The 24,060-nt window shown below is 33.6% G+C and overlaps 1 protein-coding gene across 1 annotated transcript; it reads right to left on the bottom strand.

The window, feature by feature from the left end:
- Positions 1-4,384: 4,384 nt before the first annotated feature.
- LOC102669219 (protein MAIN-LIKE 1-like) lies at positions 4,385-7,080 on the bottom strand. Its single transcript, XM_006591569.2, has 5 exons — positions 7,062-7,080; positions 5,818-6,128; positions 5,356-5,733; positions 5,074-5,205; positions 4,385-4,993 (listed from the first exon to the last, which is right to left on the bottom strand). The coding sequence occupies exons 1-5, from the start codon at positions 7,078-7,080 to the stop codon at positions 4,385-4,387; spliced, it is 1,449 nt and encodes a 482-aa protein (XP_006591632.2).
- Positions 7,081-24,060: the final 16,980 nt, after the last annotated feature.

Here is a 24,060-nt window from a genome sequence, read left to right as displayed (position 1 = left end):
TCCATATTTTTTTATAACAATATTGAAAATTAATTGTTTCACCAATCTAATCTTAATTTTAGCAATCTAATCTAATCTTAGTAATAACTAATATATTTTAAAAAAAACGTATCTTAATTTTAGCAATCCAATCTTAAATTTTAAATTATTCAACAAAAAAAAACTCATATGGATTAGCAATCCGTACGGATCGCTGATCCGTATGGATTTTTCTAGAAAAATGTCATTTTTTTGTTGGAGACAAAGAAGAAGAACGGCGACACGGGATCTATTCTGGTTCATGGTTTATCAATACACAAATGTATAATTCCCTAGGAATTTTAATTTCACTTTTATTCATCACTGTAGGAATTGGGTTCAAGCTTTCCCCAGCCCCTTCTCATCAATGGACTCCTAACATAGACGAAGAGGTGCACAGCGGAAGATGAAGAGGATCAAGCACCAACGGTGATAGAGGAAGAGGAACAACCAATAAGCACCAATAGAGGAAGTGGAAGAGGAAGACGAAGATGACAGAGGAAGAGGAAGACGAAGAAGCAGCGTAGGAGGAGAAGAAGTAGTGTAGGAGACGAAGAAGCAGCGTACGGACAAAAAACTAGGAGTTTTTATAATATTAGGATGAAGGGAAATTTTTCCATTTCACCATGGGTGCTGGGTGCCCCAGCAAAAATGTTGGGTGCACCAAGTAACACCCTTATTTGTTATGGGTTGGGTTATGGGCTTGATATGCTCTTGATCCATGGGCTTGTTCAACAGAGCCGAAGCTTTTGTTGGGGGATTTGCTAGGGGCACCCAGCAAATTTTAAAATTCCCAAAAATGCTCTTCATGCTTTTTTGCAAACTTGTTCCGTTGACAGGGGCGGAAGAAATCTTCCGTGGAACTGCGGAAGAACCTTCTTCCGTGGGACTCAATGGAAGAAGGTTCTTCCGTGGAGTCCCACGGAAGAAGGTTCTTTCATGGGTTACTTAGTTAAATTATTTTGTTAATTTTAAGATTATTTTGTACTAGTTAAATGATTTTTTCCTCTGAGAAGTTGACCAATGGCCGATTCTTCTACGCACCGCATGATATGTGTCGGTCACATTTTTCCTGAAATTTTTTACAGTAAAATTCATTTTGGACTCCTCGTTCTTCAAAGTTACACACACTCCAGTCACACACTTCTTCCTCTCTCCATTTCTCTAACTCTGACCATGCAATTGGCGTTGGTCTCATTGCATTCTCTGTAGAAAGGACGAACAAGGCCAAAGGAAAAGACAAGGAGGTTGCCGAAAAAGGTTCTGCCGGCAAGCGCAAGGGCGCCTTCGACGACAACAAGATCGGTGGCGGCCGAAAGAGAAACAAGTGAGGTGTCCTTCAGTTTTTTCTTACGACGAATTAAATGTCACGCCATGAAAGATGGACATGCCAGATAAGGGCCAGAGTAGCAGGCCACGTGTCGTCCATAAAGAGGAAATGTTGGCCCGAAACTAACTTTTTTGAGTTTTGGGCCTTCTGTTGCAGGCCCTTTTCGAATGAACCGGTGTCTACTGTTATTTTTTTTGGAATCGTTGACGTGCAAACATGAGTCAGGCCACCTTTGGAGAGTCTCACGGCTTTCCCAGATAATTTAAAAAAAAAAACCCCGAACAGGGGTACTTAGGCAAGTTTACATGGCCCGAAACCAACTTTTTTGAGTTTTGGGCCTACTGTTGCAGGCCCTTTTCGAATCAACCGGTGTCTGCTGTTATTTTTTTTGGATTCGTTGACATGTAAACATGAGGCAGGCCACCTTTGGAGAGTCTCATGGCTTTCTCAGATAATTTTAAAAAAACCCCGAACAAGGGGTAGTTAGGCAAGTTTGCATGGCCCGAAACCAACTTTTTTGAGTTTTGGGCCTTCTGTTGCAGGCCCTTTTTGAATGAACCGGTGTCTGCTGTTATTGTTTTCGGATTCGTTGACGTGCAAACATGAGACAGGCCACCTTTGGAGAGTCTCACGGCTTTCGCAGATAATTTTAAAAAATCCCTGAACAGGGGTACTTAGGCAACTTTACATGCCCCGAAACTAACTTTTTTGGGTTTTGGGCCTTCCTTTTGCTAACTCTTCCACGCAAGGTTTGATGAAATAAGTAGTTCTGTGAACTGGGTTTGATGTTACACAATAGTTAATGACGTCAGACGACAATGACTGACGTGACCTGACAGTGAACGACGTGAAAGGAGGTTGCTTTAGTTTTACGCTTCACAATGTAAAATAGTCACGGGTCTGGTAAAAGTGAAGCCATGTGGCTGGCTGGGCCATCTATATAAATGACAGATTGGGATGTCCATGGTACTCAACAGCAACTGGTATTCAGAGTTTGTCAAATTAATTTTCGATAAACAATGGCATTCTTAGGAGAGACTTCGTCCCAGACGATCGTGAACTCGAGGTTGACATTCATTTTTCCAAATGGAACCGTCATTCACAACGAGTGTGGGGTTTATTTTCAAAGTTCTAGTCCAGTGCCCATGCGAGTACCAAACCTATACGATTTTTCAACTCTCAAAAGCAGAATACACAACAGCCTTCAGCTAAACAACAATCAAGTTGTGGATGAAATTCATTACCGGCGACCAGTGGAAGATACAGGTAACAACATCCACTTTGAAAGTATGCAATTGAAAAATGACATGGATGTGAACACCATGTTAATGTATAATGATCAATTTTCATTTGTTGGACCGATTGAGTTGTTATGTATCATTGGTATAACAACATATGCAATTTTAAACTTACTTGAACTCCCCAGCATCCCTACACATGATGCGGTTCTGTATTACAATGGAAGGTGGAACATGCCACGCCAAAACAACTTTGTGGGTTACGCGTTCACCGGAATAAATCCAAAAAATTTTGATATTCCAAAAGGATGTAGCATAGATCAACTGAAGGATTTGATCAAGCAAGTAACACCTAAAGGGAATCCTCCTCATGGGATTCACGAATCCCAAGTTGTAAGGCGTTTGTTTTATCGACAACCTAAGTTATTTTATCCAATCAATTACATTTAACTAAAATTTGTAACTTATTTGTTTCAATAACTAAGTTATTTTTTAAAATTTCTAGCTTATTTTTTTAAATGTCTAACTCATTTTTTAAAAAAAATTAACTTATTTTTTTAAAATTTCTAACTTATTTTTTAAAATCTCTAACTTATTTTTTTAAATTTCTAAGTTATTTATTTAAAATTTGTAACTTATTTTTTTTTTAAAATTTCTAACTTATTTTTGTTTAAATTATATAATAATTTTCAGTATAAATTAAAATTTCTAACTTATTTTTTCCAATCAATTACATTTAATTAAAATTTCTAACTTATTTGTTTCAATCAATTAAAATTTCTAACTTATTTTTTTAAAATTTCTAACTTACTTTTTAAAATGTCTAACTTATTTTTTAAAATTTGTAACTTATTTTAAAAAAATTTCTAACTTATTGTTGTTTAAATTATATAATAATTTTCAGTATAAATTAAAATTTCTAACTTATTTTGTCCAATCAATTACATTTAATTAAAATTTCTAACTCATTTGTTTCAATCAATTAAAATTTCTAACTTATTTTGTTAAAATTTCTAACTTACTTTATAAAATGTCTAACTTATTTTTTTAAAAAATCTAACTTACTTTTTAAAATGTCTAACTTATTTTTTAAAATTTGTAACTTATTTTTAAAAAATTTCTAACTTATTGTTGCTTAAATTATATAATAATTTACAGTATAAATTAAAATTTCTAACTTATTTTGTCCAATCAATTACATTTAATCAAAATTTCTAACTTATTTGTTTCAATGACTAAGTTATTTTTTTTTAAATTTCTAGCTTATTTTTTAAAATTTCTAACTCATTTTTAAAAAAAATTAACTTATTTTTTTGAAATGTCTAACTTATTTTTTTAAAATTTCTAACTTACTTTTTAAAATGTCTAACTTATTTTTTAAAATTTGTAGCTTATTTTTTAAAATTTCTAACTTATTTTTTTGAAATTTCTAACTTATTGCTGTTTAAACTATATAATAATTTTCAGTATAAATTAAAATTTCTAACTTATTTTGTCCAATCAATTACATTTAATTAAAATTTATAACTTATTTGTTTCAATCAATTAAAATTTCTAACTTATTTTTTTAAATTTCTAACTTACTTTTTAAAATGTCTAACTTATTTTTTAAAATTTGTAACATATTTTTAAAAATTTCTAACTTATATTTATCACATACATAAAAAAATACTAAAATTAACAATTTAAGTAAAAAGATAATTTAAATACATAAAGAAATAGAGACATTATCTAAGTCAATGTGTTTTAACAAATATTAAAAATTAAATACATAAACAAATACAATAAAAAAGATAAATCATAATCTATGCGGGGTCTCTGTCGTAGGGGGATCTGACGCGACTGGAACCTCGACGACAGGTGGCTCGAAGAAGTCATCATCAGTGGGAGGGGGAGGCGCAGGTCTCGGCTCAACAATGTCCTCCGTCGGCGTCACAAAGGGGTGCGAAATCTGAAAAAACCACTCCATGTAGTCTGGGGCCACCTGTCCAGGAACTACACAAAGCTCCCCTGTAGGCGCCACATGGTCTGAAAAGTGTACCCACCGGTCGTCTATATCAGTACCTGTCAACGAATCACGAACCGGTGGCGGAGGAACGGTCTGAATGTACCCCATCTGTCGAACCACCCTCTTTGGTCGAAGGTAGACGATGATCGGACCCCATCTGACTTGCCCCGTGTACGAGGAGATCAAGTCATAGCCCCGAACTCCCCGATTCTCAGCATATGGCATCCAACAGACGTCGGTCACTGTCAGGGCATCAATACGTGCTCTGTAAGGGGCTCCCTTAATCCCGGTCATCTGGGCCTTACCCGTAAGCCACCTACAGGCACGTGGGCTAGCCTCAGCATAACCATCGTCAACAACAGACCTTTGGACTGATGGAAAGTGCTCGTAAATCCAGCACTACAAACACAAAGTCAACATCATCAATCAAACATGGATTGAATTTTACTTTAATTTAAATTACAAGCACCAATACTCACCTGAAGTAGTGAAATGTAACCAGCCATCTGCCGTGTAGGGGCATGCGACGCCTCGTTAAGCTGATCGTACAAGTGGACCAAATCGGCTGCTCCCCAAGAGAATGCCCCTGCCTGGCCTAGGTCTCCGAATGCCTGCAGGTGCACAACGTGCACATGGGTTGCACTCTTGTTAGCGAAAAGAGTGCAACCAACCAAATGAAGTAGGTATGTCCGAGCTGCAGCAACCCACTGCCTGGCCCGGCACCTACTCTAGTACATGTCCCGAAGCCAAGACAACCGAACATGAGGGCCACCTGCCTGACATGTCTCAGCTATAGCCTCATCTGGGGTGACCTCAAGTAGCTCTGTCAACAGGGCGACTACGTCAGATGTAGCCAGCGGCTCGAATGAATGCAGCGCGCCAGTAATCGGAATGTGCAGCAGCGACGAAACGTCGTCTAGAGTGATCGTCACCTCCCCTACTGGGAGGTGGAAGCTGCTCGTCTCCCTAAGCCACCTCTCAACAAAGGCGGATACGAGTCCAAGATCAGTGGTGATCACAGAACACCTGATCAATGGATCCAATCCGGTGGCCGCAATCATACCTTCGATCTCAGCAGTCGGTCTCCCAAATTTATCTACTTTCCTACCATGGGAGACCAACTTGAGATCAAGTCGCTCCTAAATTGAATAACAGTTTATAAATTTGTGTATTCAAAATAAAAGAAACTACTTTCTAATTACTGGAATAAAATAAGTACGTACCTGTCCACTCCATATGTTGTGTGCCACATGATCAACAAATCCTATCAAAATAGATGGATCACGTGGCCCACCGGGGAACCCCTCATCATCATCAGCTGTCCCATCACTAGCCAATCGATCTATCTCGGCATCATCGGCAGCTGCTGTCCTCTCTGGGCTACCATCAGACGCATGAGGCACATCCTCAGCCAACTGAGGAACATCCTCGACTCTCTGGGTAACCCGTTGCCTACGTGCTGAGGCAGTGGGCCTACGACGCCAAGGAACATCCTCAGCCACATCCTGACTAAGGTCTTTGCCTCTACCTGTGCCTACCACATGACGTAGACCTCATGTTCTAACCATGATCTGAAATCATGAAGAATACTCAATTAATTTGTGTAACAAAGCTTTGGAATTCTAACTAATCCACATAATTTATCCAAATCCACAGATTATATATTTAGTTCAACATAATTTATCCAAATAATTGACATACAAATGCATATATAACAAATGCATATATAAATCACACCAAATATAATTCAATTGATTAGTAGAACTCAAATCCTGTCATTGTGATTCTCTCAAGACACAATTCTAGTTATTAAACCAGAAGGTTTATTTTTCTTTCCTTTATACATTGCTATTAGAATCAATTACTGTGGTATAAAATCCTTTAATTCATCTCTAAGTTCAAGTTAAATCAAAGAAATTATATGAACTGTCTAACTTAACATCAACAATGAAACACATGTCAATGATGTCATGTGATGTGATGTGATCAAATGAAAATGAATGGAAAAGGGTTGATGCAAAAGCTTAATATCATCACACGAACTTCATTAACTAAGCAATTTCTCACAATGCAAATGGTTCTGACAAGCCTTGAACAGTGGTAATCCTGTGTCTCTTGAATAGCAGAGCCACTGCTATTCAAGTAGGCATGATGACAGGGTTTTTCCATCCCCGCCCTGAAACTCAAATTACTTAAGAGTGGATTTTTTGAATTAGATTCATGTGGAGTAAAACACTTTGATTGATTGTGAATTGAGAATTTATAAAAATAGAGAGTATGGTCAAATATTCAAAAAGGGCACAAGGCTTGGGGATCCATGTGGGTGCTTGGATTTGTAATCACCAACTGCACATGGATCCCCGCCTTGATCCAGCGGAAGAACCTTTCACCTTTCTTCCGCAGGCACCCGCTGGCACCCACGGAAGAACCTTTCACCTTTCTTCCGCAGGAGCCCGCAGAAGAACACCTTCTTCCGCTGGCTCCATTTTCGTCCCCTAACACATGCGCGGAAGAAGCTTCTTCTCGTGGAAGAACTTCGTCTTCAACCTACAGCACCAAACAACAGCAATGTCGTCTATCCTAAGGCCATTAACGCGATTCTAACAGATAACCAAAGCCAATGGGGTTAGAACACTAACATTGATGGCGGAAGAAACGCTCACAGAAAGCCAATGAAGAAGATGAAGGGACGGAACCAAAATGGAGAACCAAAGCTTGTGCCGGCAAGAAGAAGACTGCTGCGAGGAAGACCACTGAAGAACACGAACGAGGAAGGAGCGCGGAAGAAGACTCTGGACCAAGAAGAAGAAGGCGAAGAAGGGGAGAAAAATGTTGGGTGCACGGACGAGGAAGGAGCGTGGAAGAAGAAAGGTTTTTTAAAAAAATTTATTAACTTTTGATTTTTAAACGAAGGGCATTTTTGTAACTTCAATGAATTGCTGGGTGCACCAGCAATTTTGCTGGGTGCACCTAGCATCAGCCTTTTGTTGGCGGTGCTATTGGAAGAGTACAGCAAAACCCGCTAGAAAGCAGCACAACCAAAGGAATTAACCTTAGATTCCCAAAATGGCAAAAAGATTCTTGATGGAGTCTCTGCACTCCCCCCTGCACATATAATAGAATGCTGCACAAGCATTCCTTAACTGCCATCCAGCTCAATTCTCTCATAATGATATCCCCCTTGGGCCTGGCATCTCTAAAATCTGATTTACATGTTTATATAATAAAAAACGAAGATAATTTTGTTTTTGATTCTCATACATTATATGATGTATTCAATTAAACAATTCATTGTTTATCACTGTATCATCATAATTCCCAATCTGAAAGAAAATACTAGGATAACATACTTATCATTTCCAAGTTGTAGGTAGATGAGTAATACAATTTTGATATTCAAAAGTATATTATGAATTAGTCCTTTTAGGCTTCTTAGTCCTTTTCACATATATATCTAATCTTCAAACTTTGACTACCGGTCAATCATATGCATGTTCGAGCCACGAGGCTTTTAAAGGATACTATCTATTGCGCGTGTCTCTGTTGGCAGTATATATATACTAAATCATTTCTCTGGTTTTCTGTAGAAGTGCAATGGCATTTCTTTATTCTTTCCTAGGGTATTACTCTACTGAATAATGATGTAGCTTCCTTTGTTTAGTTACTCAGCTTTGATGTTGAAACCTTGCAGGTTCCTGGACTCCTAAAGATAAGACATATAGGGCAGACCACTCTGCGAAGTGCTGCTGTATTTAGCTTGTTCCTTGCAGCAGGAACCTTGATATGATCTCACTAGTTTGTTTCCTTAGATTGTGCAGTCATGGTTTCTTTCAATTTTAGCCAGCAAAAATTGCCATGTAACTTCACATTATGTAATCTTTTGGGTGTTGACATTATATAAAGTTTTTTTTAAATAAAAAACAGAAAATTATGACAAATGGATTTTTGGATTTTTAAAAAAAACTACTCAAATAAATTGGTTAAAAATTTAGTGATATATGCTAAAATCAAGCAGTTACTTTTTCGATCTATTGTCTCACTATGTTATCTATAATTAATCTTAATATCCATAATTTCTTATTAAGAAAGGTTTGCATTTAAAATTATGACTTAAATATATTTAGTACCTACAATATAGTCCTTTTTAGTTTTATAGTACCTAAACTATTTTTTTTTTATATTTTAGTATCTAGTATTTGAAAATGTTTGTTTTTAATAAGTAATAACGTGACACATGAAGTATCATGTTATTGATGTCACATTGGTTCTCACAATGTTTAATGTCATTTACTTTTTTTAATTTTAATAAATTGTTAATGAAAGGTCTTAAAAGTTTCTTTCTTCCTCGACAAACTCTTCATCTCCAAACATCCATCCCTTCCTACTAGTTTTCCTTTCTACTGATATAAAAAAAATAGTGCATTATATTTAGTTGATAGTTTAATTTTATTCATGCAAAAATTAATATATTTGCTATTTTAATGTATTAAATTAGCAAAGTTTTCGATACATTTCATAGATATTTTAAATTTAAATAAAATATCTATATGAAAATTAAAGGACTTATCATAGTTAATTTTAAATGTATCAACATGTCGTTTGTCCGAGTATAATTGAATTCGTTTCCTCTAAGTAAGGTTTAGAATTCAAATCTTGTGGATGAAAATAGTTCAATTAGTAAAGGAGACACTACTAAAGGTGTCCAATCAAGTTTTCCAATAAAGTTTAGCCATCATCAAAACTAGTAATTGATAGATATTTTATACCAATGTCATGGTGAAAAATATAATCAATTTTAAATTTCAAAAAATATATAAATAAAAAAAGAGTTAGAATAAAAAATAATTTTTATTATTAATAATAAATATTCTATTAGGGACGTTTGTTTTATGGAATTTTATTAGATTACTTGAAATGTGTACATATTCCTATGCTTGTTAGAAGATAATAAAAAAAGACCTATATATATTTAATGTCCTTGATAAATGATCGAATTTTGTTATGAGTTTCTAATAAATTTTTTTGTTGTTGTGAGTCTATAATATATTAAAACTTTTGTTGAGTCTATGTTGTCAATTAAGTTTTAATATATCATAGACTCACAACAAATAAATTTTTTTATTAGAGATTTAGAATAAAATTTGATCATTCATCAGGACCTTAAACATATTTAAATCTAAAAAATTATTCTCATGCATAATTCATTCCTAGGAATTCATATTACACATATTTCTCCATATTTTCATTCCCATGAGTGAGAATCTTATATTCTCGTGAAAATATTTAAAATAATTTCTCACTTTTTTCTTATTATACTTTATTTATTTAATATTTTTGCTTTTGAATGAAAATAAATTTAAGATGGTTGGTAGAGGAGATACTACTAAGAAAGTATCTACAATTATTGTTTAAATGAGTTGTTTATCTTAAATTTTTTATTATTTGTAAATGAAAATAAATTTAAAAATTTCCAAAAATTAGAATTATATATCAAACATCTTTGATGTGGATAACTCTCTTAGTAAAAAGTAATAACATTTGTTAGAATATTATTTTCGAAAATATTATCAAATTCGTGAAACAAATTTTCCATTAAATTGAATAAGAACAAATTAGGATTTCTAGGATCAATTGAGAATAATCTAAAAATTTATTGATATTGTGTGTCAAAATTTAAAATATAAAAGTCAGATTCAAATTAAGATCAACTTAGAATAATCAAAAAATTTAGTTTATCTAAAAGGAAAAAATCTTCAAATTGATACGAAGTATCCAGATTTAAAATATACTATTTGCTTTTTATTCTTGACCAGCTTCTTTGTTTTAAGTGTAAGCAAACCTTAGAACAGAGGAGTTGATATATCTTCGGTTCCTTCATATTTATTGTGGGAAAATTATATGAAATTCCATGCTACCATTCTATATTTTATATTTAATTTAATTTAATTTTCCTCAGAGAAAATGAAAAATCCACTTCAATATTCCAACCGAAAAATGTCTTTATATTGCACCCAAGACCATTTTCATCTGGGTTACAGTGAGATTAGATGTCCCATTAAAACATAACTTAAGCTCATAATTTTATTCTAGGAATGCAGGCATCAATTATATTTAGCCAAATATGCATTCCATCCTTGAAGACGATATTCACGAGCTGCCTTGGCAGGGTTTGCTGCTTTGATGATGCCACGTCCCACGACGATGATGTCGCTGCCCCTATCATGGACCACCAGGAAAAATGTTTGAACAATTTCAGTATGCTACAAATGCTGCTGTAATGTATTTGCATTACAAGAAAATTTATGTTGAAATCGTTTCAGCAAGTAACAATGTAAACCTTCACCACAAGGAAAATTGTGAGCATAGTTGAAGAAACATCTTTAAGATATCAAATGAGGCATCGCTATACTAAAAGATAATATATCGAAAATAACTACTAATATAGGCCAACAATTTGGCAATTGCTTCTTGCACCCAGCAGAAATGCTTGTACACCCAACAATTTATGTGAAGTGGTAAAAATGTCTTTGACTTAAATTTTAAAAATGCTTCTCTCTCCCACTCCGACTCATTGTTGACGTCCGTACAGGCTGTGCTTCTTCTCCTTCACTTAAATTTTAAAAACGCTTCCTGCCGCTGCCATTCGTGCCTCCAGTGACCGCCATCGTAGTCGTCATCATCTTCTCCTTCCTTGTCATAAGGCTCTCTTTCTCTTTGTAGGTTTTATCGTGCATTTTCTGTTGGGGGAGATTGAAAATCCGTATAAATCATATAGATTGTCAATTCGTATAATTGTTTCTATTTTAAATATGTTAATTAATAAATTAATAATAAAATAAATTATTAATTTAAAAAGTAATTCAATAATTCAGTTGTTATAATAAATATTTTGTAAAAAAATATTGTTGAATATTTTTAATATGTATTTATTTAATTAATTAAATTTGTTTTTTTAAGTTGGTTTTTAATAATTCATTCATTCATTCATTTTTTTTTTGTTTAAGCAATTAAATTATATTTGAAATTTGAAATAGTTATTTGTAAAATATTTAAGTATGATTGATTCCAAATTTTTATTAGTATATATTGTACAAATTAGTTTTACAAGAAAATCTATATATGTAAATGACAAAATTTTTTTATTGATATAATGATATAATTTTTTTGAAACTAATAGTAATAAATATTTATATAAATAGTATTTGGTAGTGTAAAAAAATACTCATTTATTGGAAATTAAAAAAAAATTGAAAGATTTTTATCATATATTTAAGTCTACTAGAATTAGTGGTGTGCAGTCTATAAATTTTTGGAAAAAATTGTATATTTATTTATGAATATAAAAAGGTATTAACAAAGTTAAATAAAAAATTAGTAAATACATATTTATGAAAGTGAACTATTATTTGAACGATGACATTAATTGTTATGACTGTTTTAATGTGCATATTATGATTAGAACTAGAGGTTTTGGTCGGGTTTTAGACAGGGTTATTGGAAGAGCCTTAGGGAGAGAAGTTAGTCGTGATGCGAATTAAGGCCCCCGGTGGCGAAGGCCCACAACATCTGCATGTAGGAAACAAGAAGCTGCACCTGTTGCTGAGTATGTTGAGCAAGTGGATCATGCAACTGATGAGGTCCATGAACAGCCTAAAGACAACTACTGATGATGTAGTTACTGATACCGAGAGTTTTCTAGGCGAGTCCCATGATACATCAGTTTTGATGGACTATGTTCATCATGTGGCAATGACAGTTTGGAATGGAAAGGTATTTATATTTTTAAATAAATAATATTTTCATAAGAATTTTTTATTATTGTTCAAATGATTTATATTTTTATTTTCAAGAACGTCTTGAGTTGAAGTTGTCCTCCCATGGAAGGAAGGCCGAGAAATTTGGCAGGCCTGCTGTAGAGATTGAAAGCTTAGTGGCTGCCACAGGATTAAGTCCTTTGATCACATGTTCCTTGGACACTGGTGATCGGGGACTTATATATACTTTTGTGGAGAGGTGGCATAAGGAAACTAGTAGTTTTCATCTTTCGGTAGGAGATGTGACTATCACCCTAGATGATGTGGCATCGTTGCTACATTTGCCCATTATAGGTGTCTTCCATAGCTTTTAGGCTTTTCATGTGGACGAACCCGTCTTCCTCTTAGTTAAATTGCTTGAAGTTAGTTCAGAAGAAGCAAGAGCTGAGACAGAACAATGTCATGGGGCATATGTTTGGCTATCCTGGTTGTGAGACATTTATCGTAGCAAATGTGATGCATCACAGTGGACTATAGCAGCTTGAGCATATCTCTTGCATCTGGTAGATTGAATACTCTTTTCTAACAAGAGTGCCACACACATGCATGTGGTATGCTTTGATGCATTTCATGACCTCAGTCAAACTGGAAGCTACGCATGGGGAGTTGCTGCACTGGTCCATATGTATGAGAATTTGAATGATGCGTCAAAGAGCAGCAATAGGAAACTTGCAGGATATATCACACTTTGCATGTAATTATAATTTATTTTAAATTTTATTTTTAGTTCTGTAATTTATATTGTGTATTGTTTTGATTTTTTTAAAATATGTGTGGTGTTGGATCTATGAGCATTTTCCTTCTATTGCTTCTTTTATTGCTGCTAAAGATTATGATGAGAGGAAACCACATGCTTGCTATTGGAAGTCTGGGAAGGCGTTGCCAGTGTCGGCGTATCATAAGCGTTTGGATAGATTGACGTCTGATGTTGTGTGCTAGATTCCTTATGGTGACCATCGTGCATTCAAAGAATTTTAGTTGATCTCTTTATTTTCCGGACATATCGGTTGGGGTCCATCTATTGTCATACATCGACTAGAAAGGGTTGTGCGACAGTTTGGATATATGCAGATCATTCCTCCACACCCTGCTATTCCATCTCTATGTATAGAAGATATTGATGATAGATGGATTCAGTTTTCTGAATACCTTCCACCGGTGGGTCAGATATGTGTTGCGTCTAGACAGTGTGTAGCAGACTACATGGAGTGGTTCTACATGATATCTCATCCCTTCATGAGTCCCGCACAGCTAGGGATCCTCCTAGACATCCACTCGTGGTGCATGATGACACATTTGTTGAACCAATTCTTCATCAGCAGCCGGTGGCCACAATAGCTATGGACGAAGCACCAATAGATGCACTTGCTGATGTAGAGCAGCCTCGACATGCACTGGTAAAATAAATTTTTAATTAAGCAGTGACTCATTTTATTTGTCATGCATTAAGTGTAAATGTTTTCATTGTTGTCAATGTTATAGGAGGCTTGCCAAACAATAGCAGAAAGGTTGGAACGGTTGATCAACCTAAAGGTTGTCATTGAAGGAACAGAGGCATACACTGTCACCAAAGAGTGTCTAAGGATCACAAAAGGTGTGATTGCGGAATGGAATGTATATGTTCGATCGAGACGAAGGCGGCGTATGGAAGACGCATGAAGAGTTTTAGGATTTTTGAGGTTTTATATGAATTATGTATGAAATATGACTAGACAATGTTTATTATATACTATTAATTGAAAAGGTTTTTATTTATTTTCGTTTGTGCAGTATGTGAATTTTAAATTAATGACCAAATTACTTTATTATGTTAAACATTAAAGAACCCTAATTACACAAACAAACATAATTGTTGACGTAACAATAAACCCTATATATTAAAGCAACACTAAACCCTAATTACTCACGTAACAAAAAACCCTAGGTAATAGTCAAGTAAAACTAAACCCTAATGAGTCATGTAACATTGAAACCTCGGTATTAAAGTATTTGTAAACCCTAATTGGTCACGTAACAATAAACCCTAAGTCGTGAACTAAGACTAAACCCTAATTAGTTACGTACCTTTACAACATAGGTATTCAGGTTACAATATACCCTAATTAGTCACATACCACTAAACCGTACGTATTCCAGCTAGGTATTCAAGTAACCCTAACCCTCGTTAGTCAAATAATTTTGTCGTTAAAACTCTAAAACATAAATAATTATATACCCTTTTAAACTTAAGTAAAATAGAAAATTATATTAGCGTCCAATGAAACATGTGTATATTATTGTTTTACATGACAACCCCATAAGGTTCTAAATGTTCAATCTTCCCCTAAATCAACAAAATTTGTTTTCAAGCGAGATAAATTTGTATATTGATGCTTTCTACTAATATATGATGTAGGTCACTGCTTTGCTTGATGATGACAATGTGTAGACTATAACAAAGCTACTGGCGGTAAGGAATAATAGTCTCTTAGAAATAGATGTTACATAGGGATATACACATTCAAATTATCAGAACACATTTTATTATATAAATTACACAAACATGATGATCATGCTTTTACCTGAACAAAATGATTGTCATACACATGATCGATACATATAACGCGATGTACAAAACAATCTCTTGGTGGTAGACTTCTAAGAGGAAAAAATGTCATACTTTGTTGGAGAGAAAGAGAAATAAGGATGACATTATATCTTGATACAATTACATATCCCATGTTGGTTATATTCATCCACTTATCCATGGTAACCTGCATGTAACAGTTAAAATTACATTTATTTAAAGCAAATTTAATCCATCAAAATGTAACAAAAAAGTTATATACCATGGATAATCCATCAACAAGTAGGGACCATTTTAATTCCTTAAATCTATCTTATGCCACCAAGCAGATCAATATACTCCTCAGACCATTTTGCAAGTTTTTTAAGCAAATGGTTGCACACCAAAGACCATGAATCTTCATCCATACCTAATAAGACAACAATTGCACGATATCCACAGTTACTATCAACTTTGACATCAACAATTGACATCAACAATGTTTTCAATGGAATCATGAATGGATGGATGGAATTGATCCAACATCGGCATGGTCCTTCTCGATTTTGCTTGCTCAGATGATGATGCACTACATTTGACTGAAGAATTACTATTTTGCACATAATGCAATGCATCAACATACTCCCAATATGATGGATCTTGCTTTGTTGTTCTTTGATGTTTGGTCATCGTTTCTTCTGAGCACCTTTTGTTTTGACCTTTTCTGGAGGAGCACACATAGAGTTCATATCAGGATAGACAATTTCTCAAAGTTTACTCTTTAGAGTAACTTTTCCATAAACATCAAGTTCTTCAAACCGCTTGGATATGGTTTCCATCTTTTTGGTAATGCTAAATTCGGGCTCAGATAACCCTTGGTCTGAAAAACTTAGCCTCCACTAAAACAAATGAATTACGCCCAAAGGTATGCTATCGACAACATATCTAGCTAACTCCATGCATAAGGAAGACCATGTGTAGTTCTCATTACACATCTACAACGAGAACTATCAATACCAGCATAACTTACACACTTATACTCAGCAACAATCTGGTTTAAAGCGTACCTTGATACCATGCCAAGTAGTTTATTGTATAAGGTAACTTTAAAAACATGGCCAACCACATGTGTACTTGTCTCAAAAGATGCCTTAATTTCAGTGTGTTGCAACATGATCATGTTGTTCATGGCTTCCCAAACACTACATAGGTCTACAAGGCTATTCTGTAGTAGTCTCTTTAAGGCCCAATGAGCTGACTCAACCCTACATATCAAATACACAACAAAGTAAACAAAGACAATTATTTTTATCCATTAAATACCAAACCTAACAACAACAAAAATTTTCAATTTTCATACCTTATTCGTTGTGTTTCCTAAGTGCATCACCTTATTCGTCCAGACTTTAACAAATCTTTTTTTTATGGGAAATCAACCATGTTTGGTTGACATAGTCAACAAACATTGGCCATGGTGAGCAAGCAATTTCAAACTTCTTAAGGTACTCATCAAATTGTTGCTCACAAGGACAATCCACCAAACTCCCCCTAGCTTCCATCATGTAATCCCATGCATTTTTTTTACCAACCAAGATTTTACACTTTGTCTTCACATTCTTATCAATGTGAAACCAACACAACAAATTGGTAGACTCGGGGAATACAATTTTCACTGCATTCATCAATGTTACATCTCTGTTAGTAACAACACCTGTAGGGAGTGCATCATGTTTGATGAAAATACCTCGAAATCATTCTAGAACCCAAAAAACATTATTTACACGGTCTCCCTCTAAATAGGAAAAAGCAGCAGAGAATGGCATCCCTGTTGATGTCACACCAACAATGTCAAGTAACGACAACCTGTACCTGTTTGTTTTGTAGGTACTATCTATCAAAAATATCAAATTATAGGCATTGGATAATTTGATTACATCAGGATGACTCTAAAATATGTCACGTACAACATCTTTATCCTTCAATCTATGCCAATGAATATACTGATCCCGTTCAAGAAGCTTCATTAATTGTTGCATTTCTGTATTATTGCCTCTTATGGAAGAACGATATGCATTTCTTGCATTGTATACTTGCTTGATTATTGTATAACTATTGTCATTGTGCTCCTTCAACATTAGAAGAATATTTCTTGGTTTTACCATTGACTTTGTCATATCAGCAATAATAATCTTCTCATCCTTAGTCAGCCGACTAGCATATGGATGTCCAACTAATGACTTGCCCAATTCATGATTGTGACTCCCACACATTAACTTCACCATCCATCATTCCCTTCCCACCATTGGTTTCGCACGCAGCTTAAACGGACACCCATATTTTCTAATGTTATTAACTGTTCTTACTAAATCTTTCTTCCTGACCATATATTGATCACTCTGTTCACAACCAATTAAAACAAACGATGTCCTTTTCTAATACCAGTATTTGTGTCTGTCCTCATAATCACCACCACAAAACCAATTTCATAAGCAACAGATTAAGCTCAATGCAAAACATCATTACGGATAACAAAAACCTATAATGTTATCCATACAAGTTTAGTCTTCAAGGGACATTCATTTACTTACTTTAATAACAATAAATCATATTAATACCTGAGAAGTATTGAAGGCATCAAAATAATCAACATGTTCTTCATTCACACCAAGTTCGTCTTCATTTTCTTCATTCATATAAACTTCTTCAAATATTATATTGTCATGCATTCACTAATCTTCATTCATCTTAACAAAACATTGAAAAAATTTAATGACAAACAAAAAACTCCTAACCAAACCATACATATACTATCACATAATTTTTTTCATTTTTTTTACTGCATTTAAGAATATAATACATTAAATTAAAAAGGAAAAAAAAAACAAAGTTAAATTAACACGACTAAATTAAATTCAAAGTATAAATTATTTTAAGATTAATATCACTCTCAAACTATAAAAATTATAAGTTTCGAATGAACAATGAAACTATATCTATTTAAAAGTATTTTAATTAAAAATTCTAATTTTATTTAATTAAACAATAAAATAATTTATTAAAAAAAGAACTTACAGATTAGAAATCCATAAGTACCATACGGATTGACAATCCGTAAGGTTCTTACGGATTACCTTACAGATTGTCAATCCGTATGGTACTTACGGATTGTCAATCCATAAATAACATATGGATTGTCAATCCATAAATAACATACGGATTGTCCATTCGTAAGTTTCTTATGGATTGTCCATCCGTAAGTTTCTTACGGATTATCAATCCGTAAGTTTTATATAACTTATGGATTATCAATCTGTAAATTTTATGCGAAAAAAACCAAATTGCAATTACAAACTTTACCTTCGCCGTTAATGGCCACACAAACCACCACAACAACCACCACTTACCGATGAACCACCGTAAACAATACACCTACACCAAAGATGACATAGCAACAAATGAGCACCTCTCACGAGAATGAAGGTGAAGACAAACAAATAAAAGTGTCACATGAAGAAGGAAACCGTAGAAGAAGAAAAGAGAGGGGTAGTATCATAATTTTCAAAAGTTGTTGGATGCACAAGAAATTTTGCTGGTGCACAAAGTAACTGCCCAACAATTTTGATCCCTCCACAATTCTAAGACCACAGATCGTGTTAACATTTACTACATGAGCCCAATTTTATTTAATATATGAAAGATCCCTCTACATTAAGTAGAAATAGAATCAACAAATCCAAAATCGAATTCAACATAGTTGAGCTTGGTAACTTACTATTTGACTATACAATCAAACTAAATTTAAATTTAAAAATAAATAATATTTGAAAGGAATAAAAATAAAATTAAATATTTAATGTTTACGATAAGATATCCGTGAATCGAATACAGTGCTTAGATTTACAATAACTCACGCGCACGACACATTGCTCAACAAACTAAAAGCTAGATCCCTTAATGAGAGTGGAAATAACACTTAAAAATTATTTTATTTAAAAATAAGAATTCTAATTTATAATATAAGAATAAATTGTTTAGTATGTTATTTTTGTTTCTAATTTCTTTTTATTTCTAAATATTGTCTATATTTTTATTCTTTAATGAAATGCAAGGATAGTTGGGTCAAATGAAATATTTATTTATTTATTCAAAATTAAAGATATTTTATGTTTTTCGTAATTGGAGAGATCTTGTATGAATAAAGATACCACATTTAGTTAAAGATTGTCCTTGTTGAAATTACGAGCATCTTTAAACGTGGGTGTTTCATGAATTGCTTAAAATTAAACAATGTTACTTAATAAATTTTTATCTTTGGAACATATGATTTGAGAGAGTGTTGCTTAAGTGAGTGACTTATATAAGTAATTGCTGCTTAATTCATATTTCCGAACTATTTTTCAATTACAAATTTAATGTGACTCAGGTTAAGTATTTACTCTAATAACCTTAGTATTAAAGTAAATTTTTGTGTAAAATTTTTAAATTTATGTAGCATTGTATTGTAGGATTCACAAATTTAAAATAAACAATTAATTTAAACAATCATGCATTATAAATACTGGAATAAGCACTAACCGTAGAATAGTATTTGTCCTAAAAAAAACCATAGAATAGTATTTAAGTAAAACACAATCACCGAAAAACAAGCCGATTTTTTTTTTTTTGTGAGCTGAAAAACAAGCAAATAGTCTTTTATCCCGCTAACTAAGTATTCTTCTTCTTCTCTCCTTTTGGCTTCAAGCCTTCAACCAAATTTGAATCGGATATTGGTTGAAACTTGAAAGAGAGAGACATGGTAATGGAGAAGAGATCAATGATGGCTCTTCGATTTGCATACAGATGTTGGATGATACTAACAGAATGGGCTTCTTCTCTTTTTTTGGTTGCTCAAGACATGGCTAGTTCTCTCTAGACTCAAAAGAGTCGTCATCAATCATATTAAAGTTCCTTTTGTAAGTACTCAGTTTTTTTTTTTTTTTTTTTGTAAATTTAGAGGTTTTGATGGAGAACCATTGATGTTCAATTTTGGTGTACTCTTGAGTGATCATATATATAATTGGTATTTCGTACTAGTGTTCTTTAGTTTTAAAAATTTAATAGAATTCACGAGATTAGAATTATTTTAATTTCTAATTTTACATTAAAAAGTGGCATATATATGCGAATTGTGAAATTAGTCGTAGTAGTGTTCATGTGCTTGATTTATTTTTATCTCTAATTTCATATTAAATACGCAAAGTTAATTTTGAGAGATAAGACAAAATTAATCCTCAACTATCGGTTGAGAAATATTTTTGGTGTAAATCTTCTGTTCCTTTATTTAAAATCGTTTGCAATCTTCATCTGTTGCTTTATTTTGATCCTAGAAAATCAATTCAAGAATGGTTTTTCGAAGTTTTTATAGATATTAAAATAGTTTTCAATTGTCATATTGTGTATATAGAAATGACCATATATTTCCAATAATAATGAATTGAAGGTAGACAATCTGGTTGAGCCGGTGAAAATCAGATATTGTTATTGGTTGAATTCAAAACTGGAGTGCTTGAAAATTCATATTATGACTTGTCAATACAGTCTGACAAAATTGTGAAGGTTATATATTAACTGTTTCGGTGATTTTTTTTTAGTTTCTCTCATATACATGGCTCGTTTAATTCGTTAAAAATATGATTCTGGATAAAATAAATATTTTTATTTCATATTTAATTTTAAAAAGATTATGGGACAACATAAATCAAACAAATGAGAATATAATAAAATCTTTAATTGTTATTACTCAGAAAATCATGAATAACTTTTTGTCATAAATATAAAGTATTGAAAACACACATATATTCTTACTTCTGTCTCTTCAATAACAAAAAAAAATAGTAATTAACCAATGTAATCATTCTAAAACAGAAACATTAGAGCTTTTTATTCTAATCTCTCTCTTTTTATTTTGGAAAACACATTAAATTTGATTAAATTGTAGGTTTAAATATATTTTTCATATTTATAAAATAACTCATTTTCATATTACTACTGTGTTTTGCTCTTGGTACTTGTTACATTTTTATCTTTAGTTTTCATACCTATCATTAGTGTTTGTTCGTTAAGTGATGACGTGACAGACAACATGACACATCATCACTGCCATGCCATGTTGGGCTTGCCAAGTTGTCATTATAGGCTTCTCCACACCATTAAGATATTTTAAATTTTAAAGAAATTGTAACCCTAAACTCAAGAAGCCTTCCCTCTACCTTCCTTTCCCTTTAGCAACGACAACATCCTTCACCCTCCACCTTTGCCATCGCATCCCTCGTCATTCTCAACAACAGTTCCACCAATAGTTTTGCATCCACCCCATTGTCTCAAATTTGTGCTTCAAACTCCGAGATCTACAGAAGAGGTTACAATGTTGGGTGGAAGTTCCACAGTGTGAAGATGCAAAGCAACAATGACAAAAAAGACACTTTTGTGTACTTGAACCACACGTTGGCAGCAAAGCTGGCGAGAAACATTGTTGTGAAGATGAGAGATCCCAAAATAGAACCAAACTTGCGCCATCATCATTGTGAAGAATGCGGGAAATAGTGGTGAATGCATCGTGAAGGCGAGAAAAGAGGTGTTCGAGATACAAAAGCCACATATCTACAAAAATTATTAAGAGAGCCACAAGTTGTTACCCCTTTGTTTATATCACCTATTATGTTGTCAAGTGATAAGTCCCTAGAGGTTCTCCATTCCTTGGGTAGCTCCATTGTAGATTGTTGACTTGTATCAACATTTTGCTTCTCCATTATCAATGGTCTAGTTCCCTCAAGATTGCTAGAACTTTCAAAATTTCCTACATTACCATAACCTAGAGTCCTCCCTTTGTTGTTGTCACCATAGGTAACCAAACCATTTTGTTTTGCCCTTAGAGAGACAAATTTTGATTTGTCTCCAGTCATATATGCCTTGTGTAGCTGCTATCCAAATACCACATTGATTGCTTGGCTTTAAGGCATATCTACAAAACAAATTTCGAGAGAAGATTGAGGTACCCAACTAATGTTGGGTCCTTTTAGGTTAGTGGACTTTTGGTTCCCCTTGGGAATCCACTTGGAACACCATATCTTTTGATGAAACATGATGAAGAGATATGACCTTTATGCTTGCAATATTGAGATGAAATGAAAGGTGAGGTGGAAGGTGTAGAAAAGTTAAAGAAATTCTTGTAAGCTTTCTTGTTTTCTCTCTAAACCATAACCAAGTCTAGCCTTACCCATGACACACTTTTGAGAACTTAACAAGGCATCTAAGTTTGCTCTTCCACTTGTGAACTTTGCAAGTGTTTTTTCATGATACTCAATTTTGCATTGGAGATGCTTTCAATTATCACAATTTAAGCTAGAAGTAATATTGCTAGATTTACATTTAGAAATGCGGTCCTCAATAGATTTTTCTAAATTCATTTTCTCTTTTATCAAATCATAGAGTTCCTTTTGTAAAATAGTAAATTTCTCAATATGTCATCTAACTTTTCGTTTTAGAGTCTTGTTCACAAAGGTGAGTCTTCATGCCTCTTTATGTAACTCTTTGAATGCATCAAGTAGATTGTTATAGTTTGTGTTAGATTCGGAATAAGAGTCACTTACATTAGTTTTGGTCTCATATTCATCAATGTCGACCATGAGACACAAATTTGCTTCTTTCTTCTCACTTTAGTCACTTGAGTAACTTGCATCATTATCATCCCAAGTTATGTATGCTCTTCTTTTCTTAAATAACTTCATTTGCTTCTTATCACCTCCTTATTTTTTCTTGAGGTAGGTTGGACAACTCACTTTTATGTGGCCTTGCTTCGCACACTCAAAGCATGTGTAAGTGGTGGGAGTGAAGTCACAGTTCTTGGTGCTATTCTTTTGAATGTTCCCTTTGTCTCTTCCCTTGCAAAACTTCTTAACAAGGAAATTCATATTTTCATTATCCAAATTTTTTAAAGGGTCTTCATCACTAGCTTCATGATGTGAAGTGCTTTTCTTTAAGGTTAATCCCTTCTTCTTTTTGTCAATTTCTTTTTCATCCTTTAGTCTCCCAAGCTCTAACTCATACTCTCTTAGCTTTCCAAAAACTGTAGCTACCATCATGGTTGTTAAATCCTTTGATTCTGATATATTTGTATTTTTAGGTTGCCAAGGTCTATTAAGACTTTTCAGAACTTTGACCTTAAACTCCTCTCATTCAAAAGTTTTAACAAGAGCCAACTAATGGTTCACTACATGTGTAAGACACTTCTACACATTCAAAATGTTTTCTCTAACAATATTCTAAACATTTCATATTCTTGAATGAGAGTGTTCTTTCTTGTTCTCTTGACCTCAGTAGTTCCTTCATGAGTTAATTCTAAGATTTCCTAAATTTCTTTGGCATCTACACATTGAGAAGCACAATAGAACTCATCAAGGGTTAAAGTCTTTTGCACATTGAGGCAAAAATATTTTTAGCTCTAACATATTGAGCACGCCTATTTTTTTCCGATATCCAAGAATTAAAGTCTTTTTCTACCTCTTTTATATCAACAATAACCTTAGGAATGTAAGGACCATTTACAATGGCATCCCAAACTCCTCTATCAACAGATTCAAGCAAAATTCTCATGTGTACTTTCCAAAATGGATAGTTTTTTCAGGTAAAAAGAGGGGGTTGATTTATAGAAGCACCTTGCGCAAAGGCTTGATAATTTCTAGCCATGATAAGGATCTTTTTTGAAAAACCATTTGAATGATGATCAAATAAAACTCTAATCACCAATTGTTAGAAATAATGGCACATGAAAATACAAACCAAGAAGGGGAAGGGGGTGAATTGGTTTCAAATAGATTTTAGAACCAATTGAATTTTTTTTTGCAATTTGCTTCCCTTAATCTAGTTGAAACAAGATATTTAGGTGTGTGCAACACATATTCTTTGACTTCTGAAACATAGCTAAACTCTTACACGATGTTACAAAACAAGTATCAACACACAATTATTAAGAAACTTAAGCAATGAACCATATAAGATTTGAAAGGTTAGAGAAAATATGCTCACACAATTTATAGTAATTCTACATCTAGTTGATCCAAAGCAACCTC

This window comes from Glycine max, chromosome 11 (genome assembly GCF_000004515.6).
Source record: "Glycine max cultivar Williams 82 chromosome 11, Glycine_max_v4.0, whole genome shotgun sequence".
Classification (NCBI taxonomy): domain Eukaryota; kingdom Viridiplantae; phylum Streptophyta; class Magnoliopsida; order Fabales; family Fabaceae; genus Glycine; species Glycine max.
Note: the sequence above shows the minus strand (reverse complement) of the source record. Positions and strands in the feature narration are given on the sequence as shown.

What these genes read in the sequence shown, in the direction of transcription:
- LOC102669219 (XM_006591569.2), bottom strand. An exon ending in GTCAGGCAGGTGGCCCTCAT is followed by an intron (nt 5,206 to 5,355) that starts GTTCGGTTGTCT and finishes GTGCACCTGCAG; the next exon opens with GCATTCGGAGACCTAGGCCA. An exon ending in GTTACATTTCACTACTTCAG is followed by an intron (nt 4,994 to 5,073) that starts GTGAGTATTGGT and finishes TTGTGTTTGTAG; the next exon opens with TGCTGGATTTACGAGCACTT.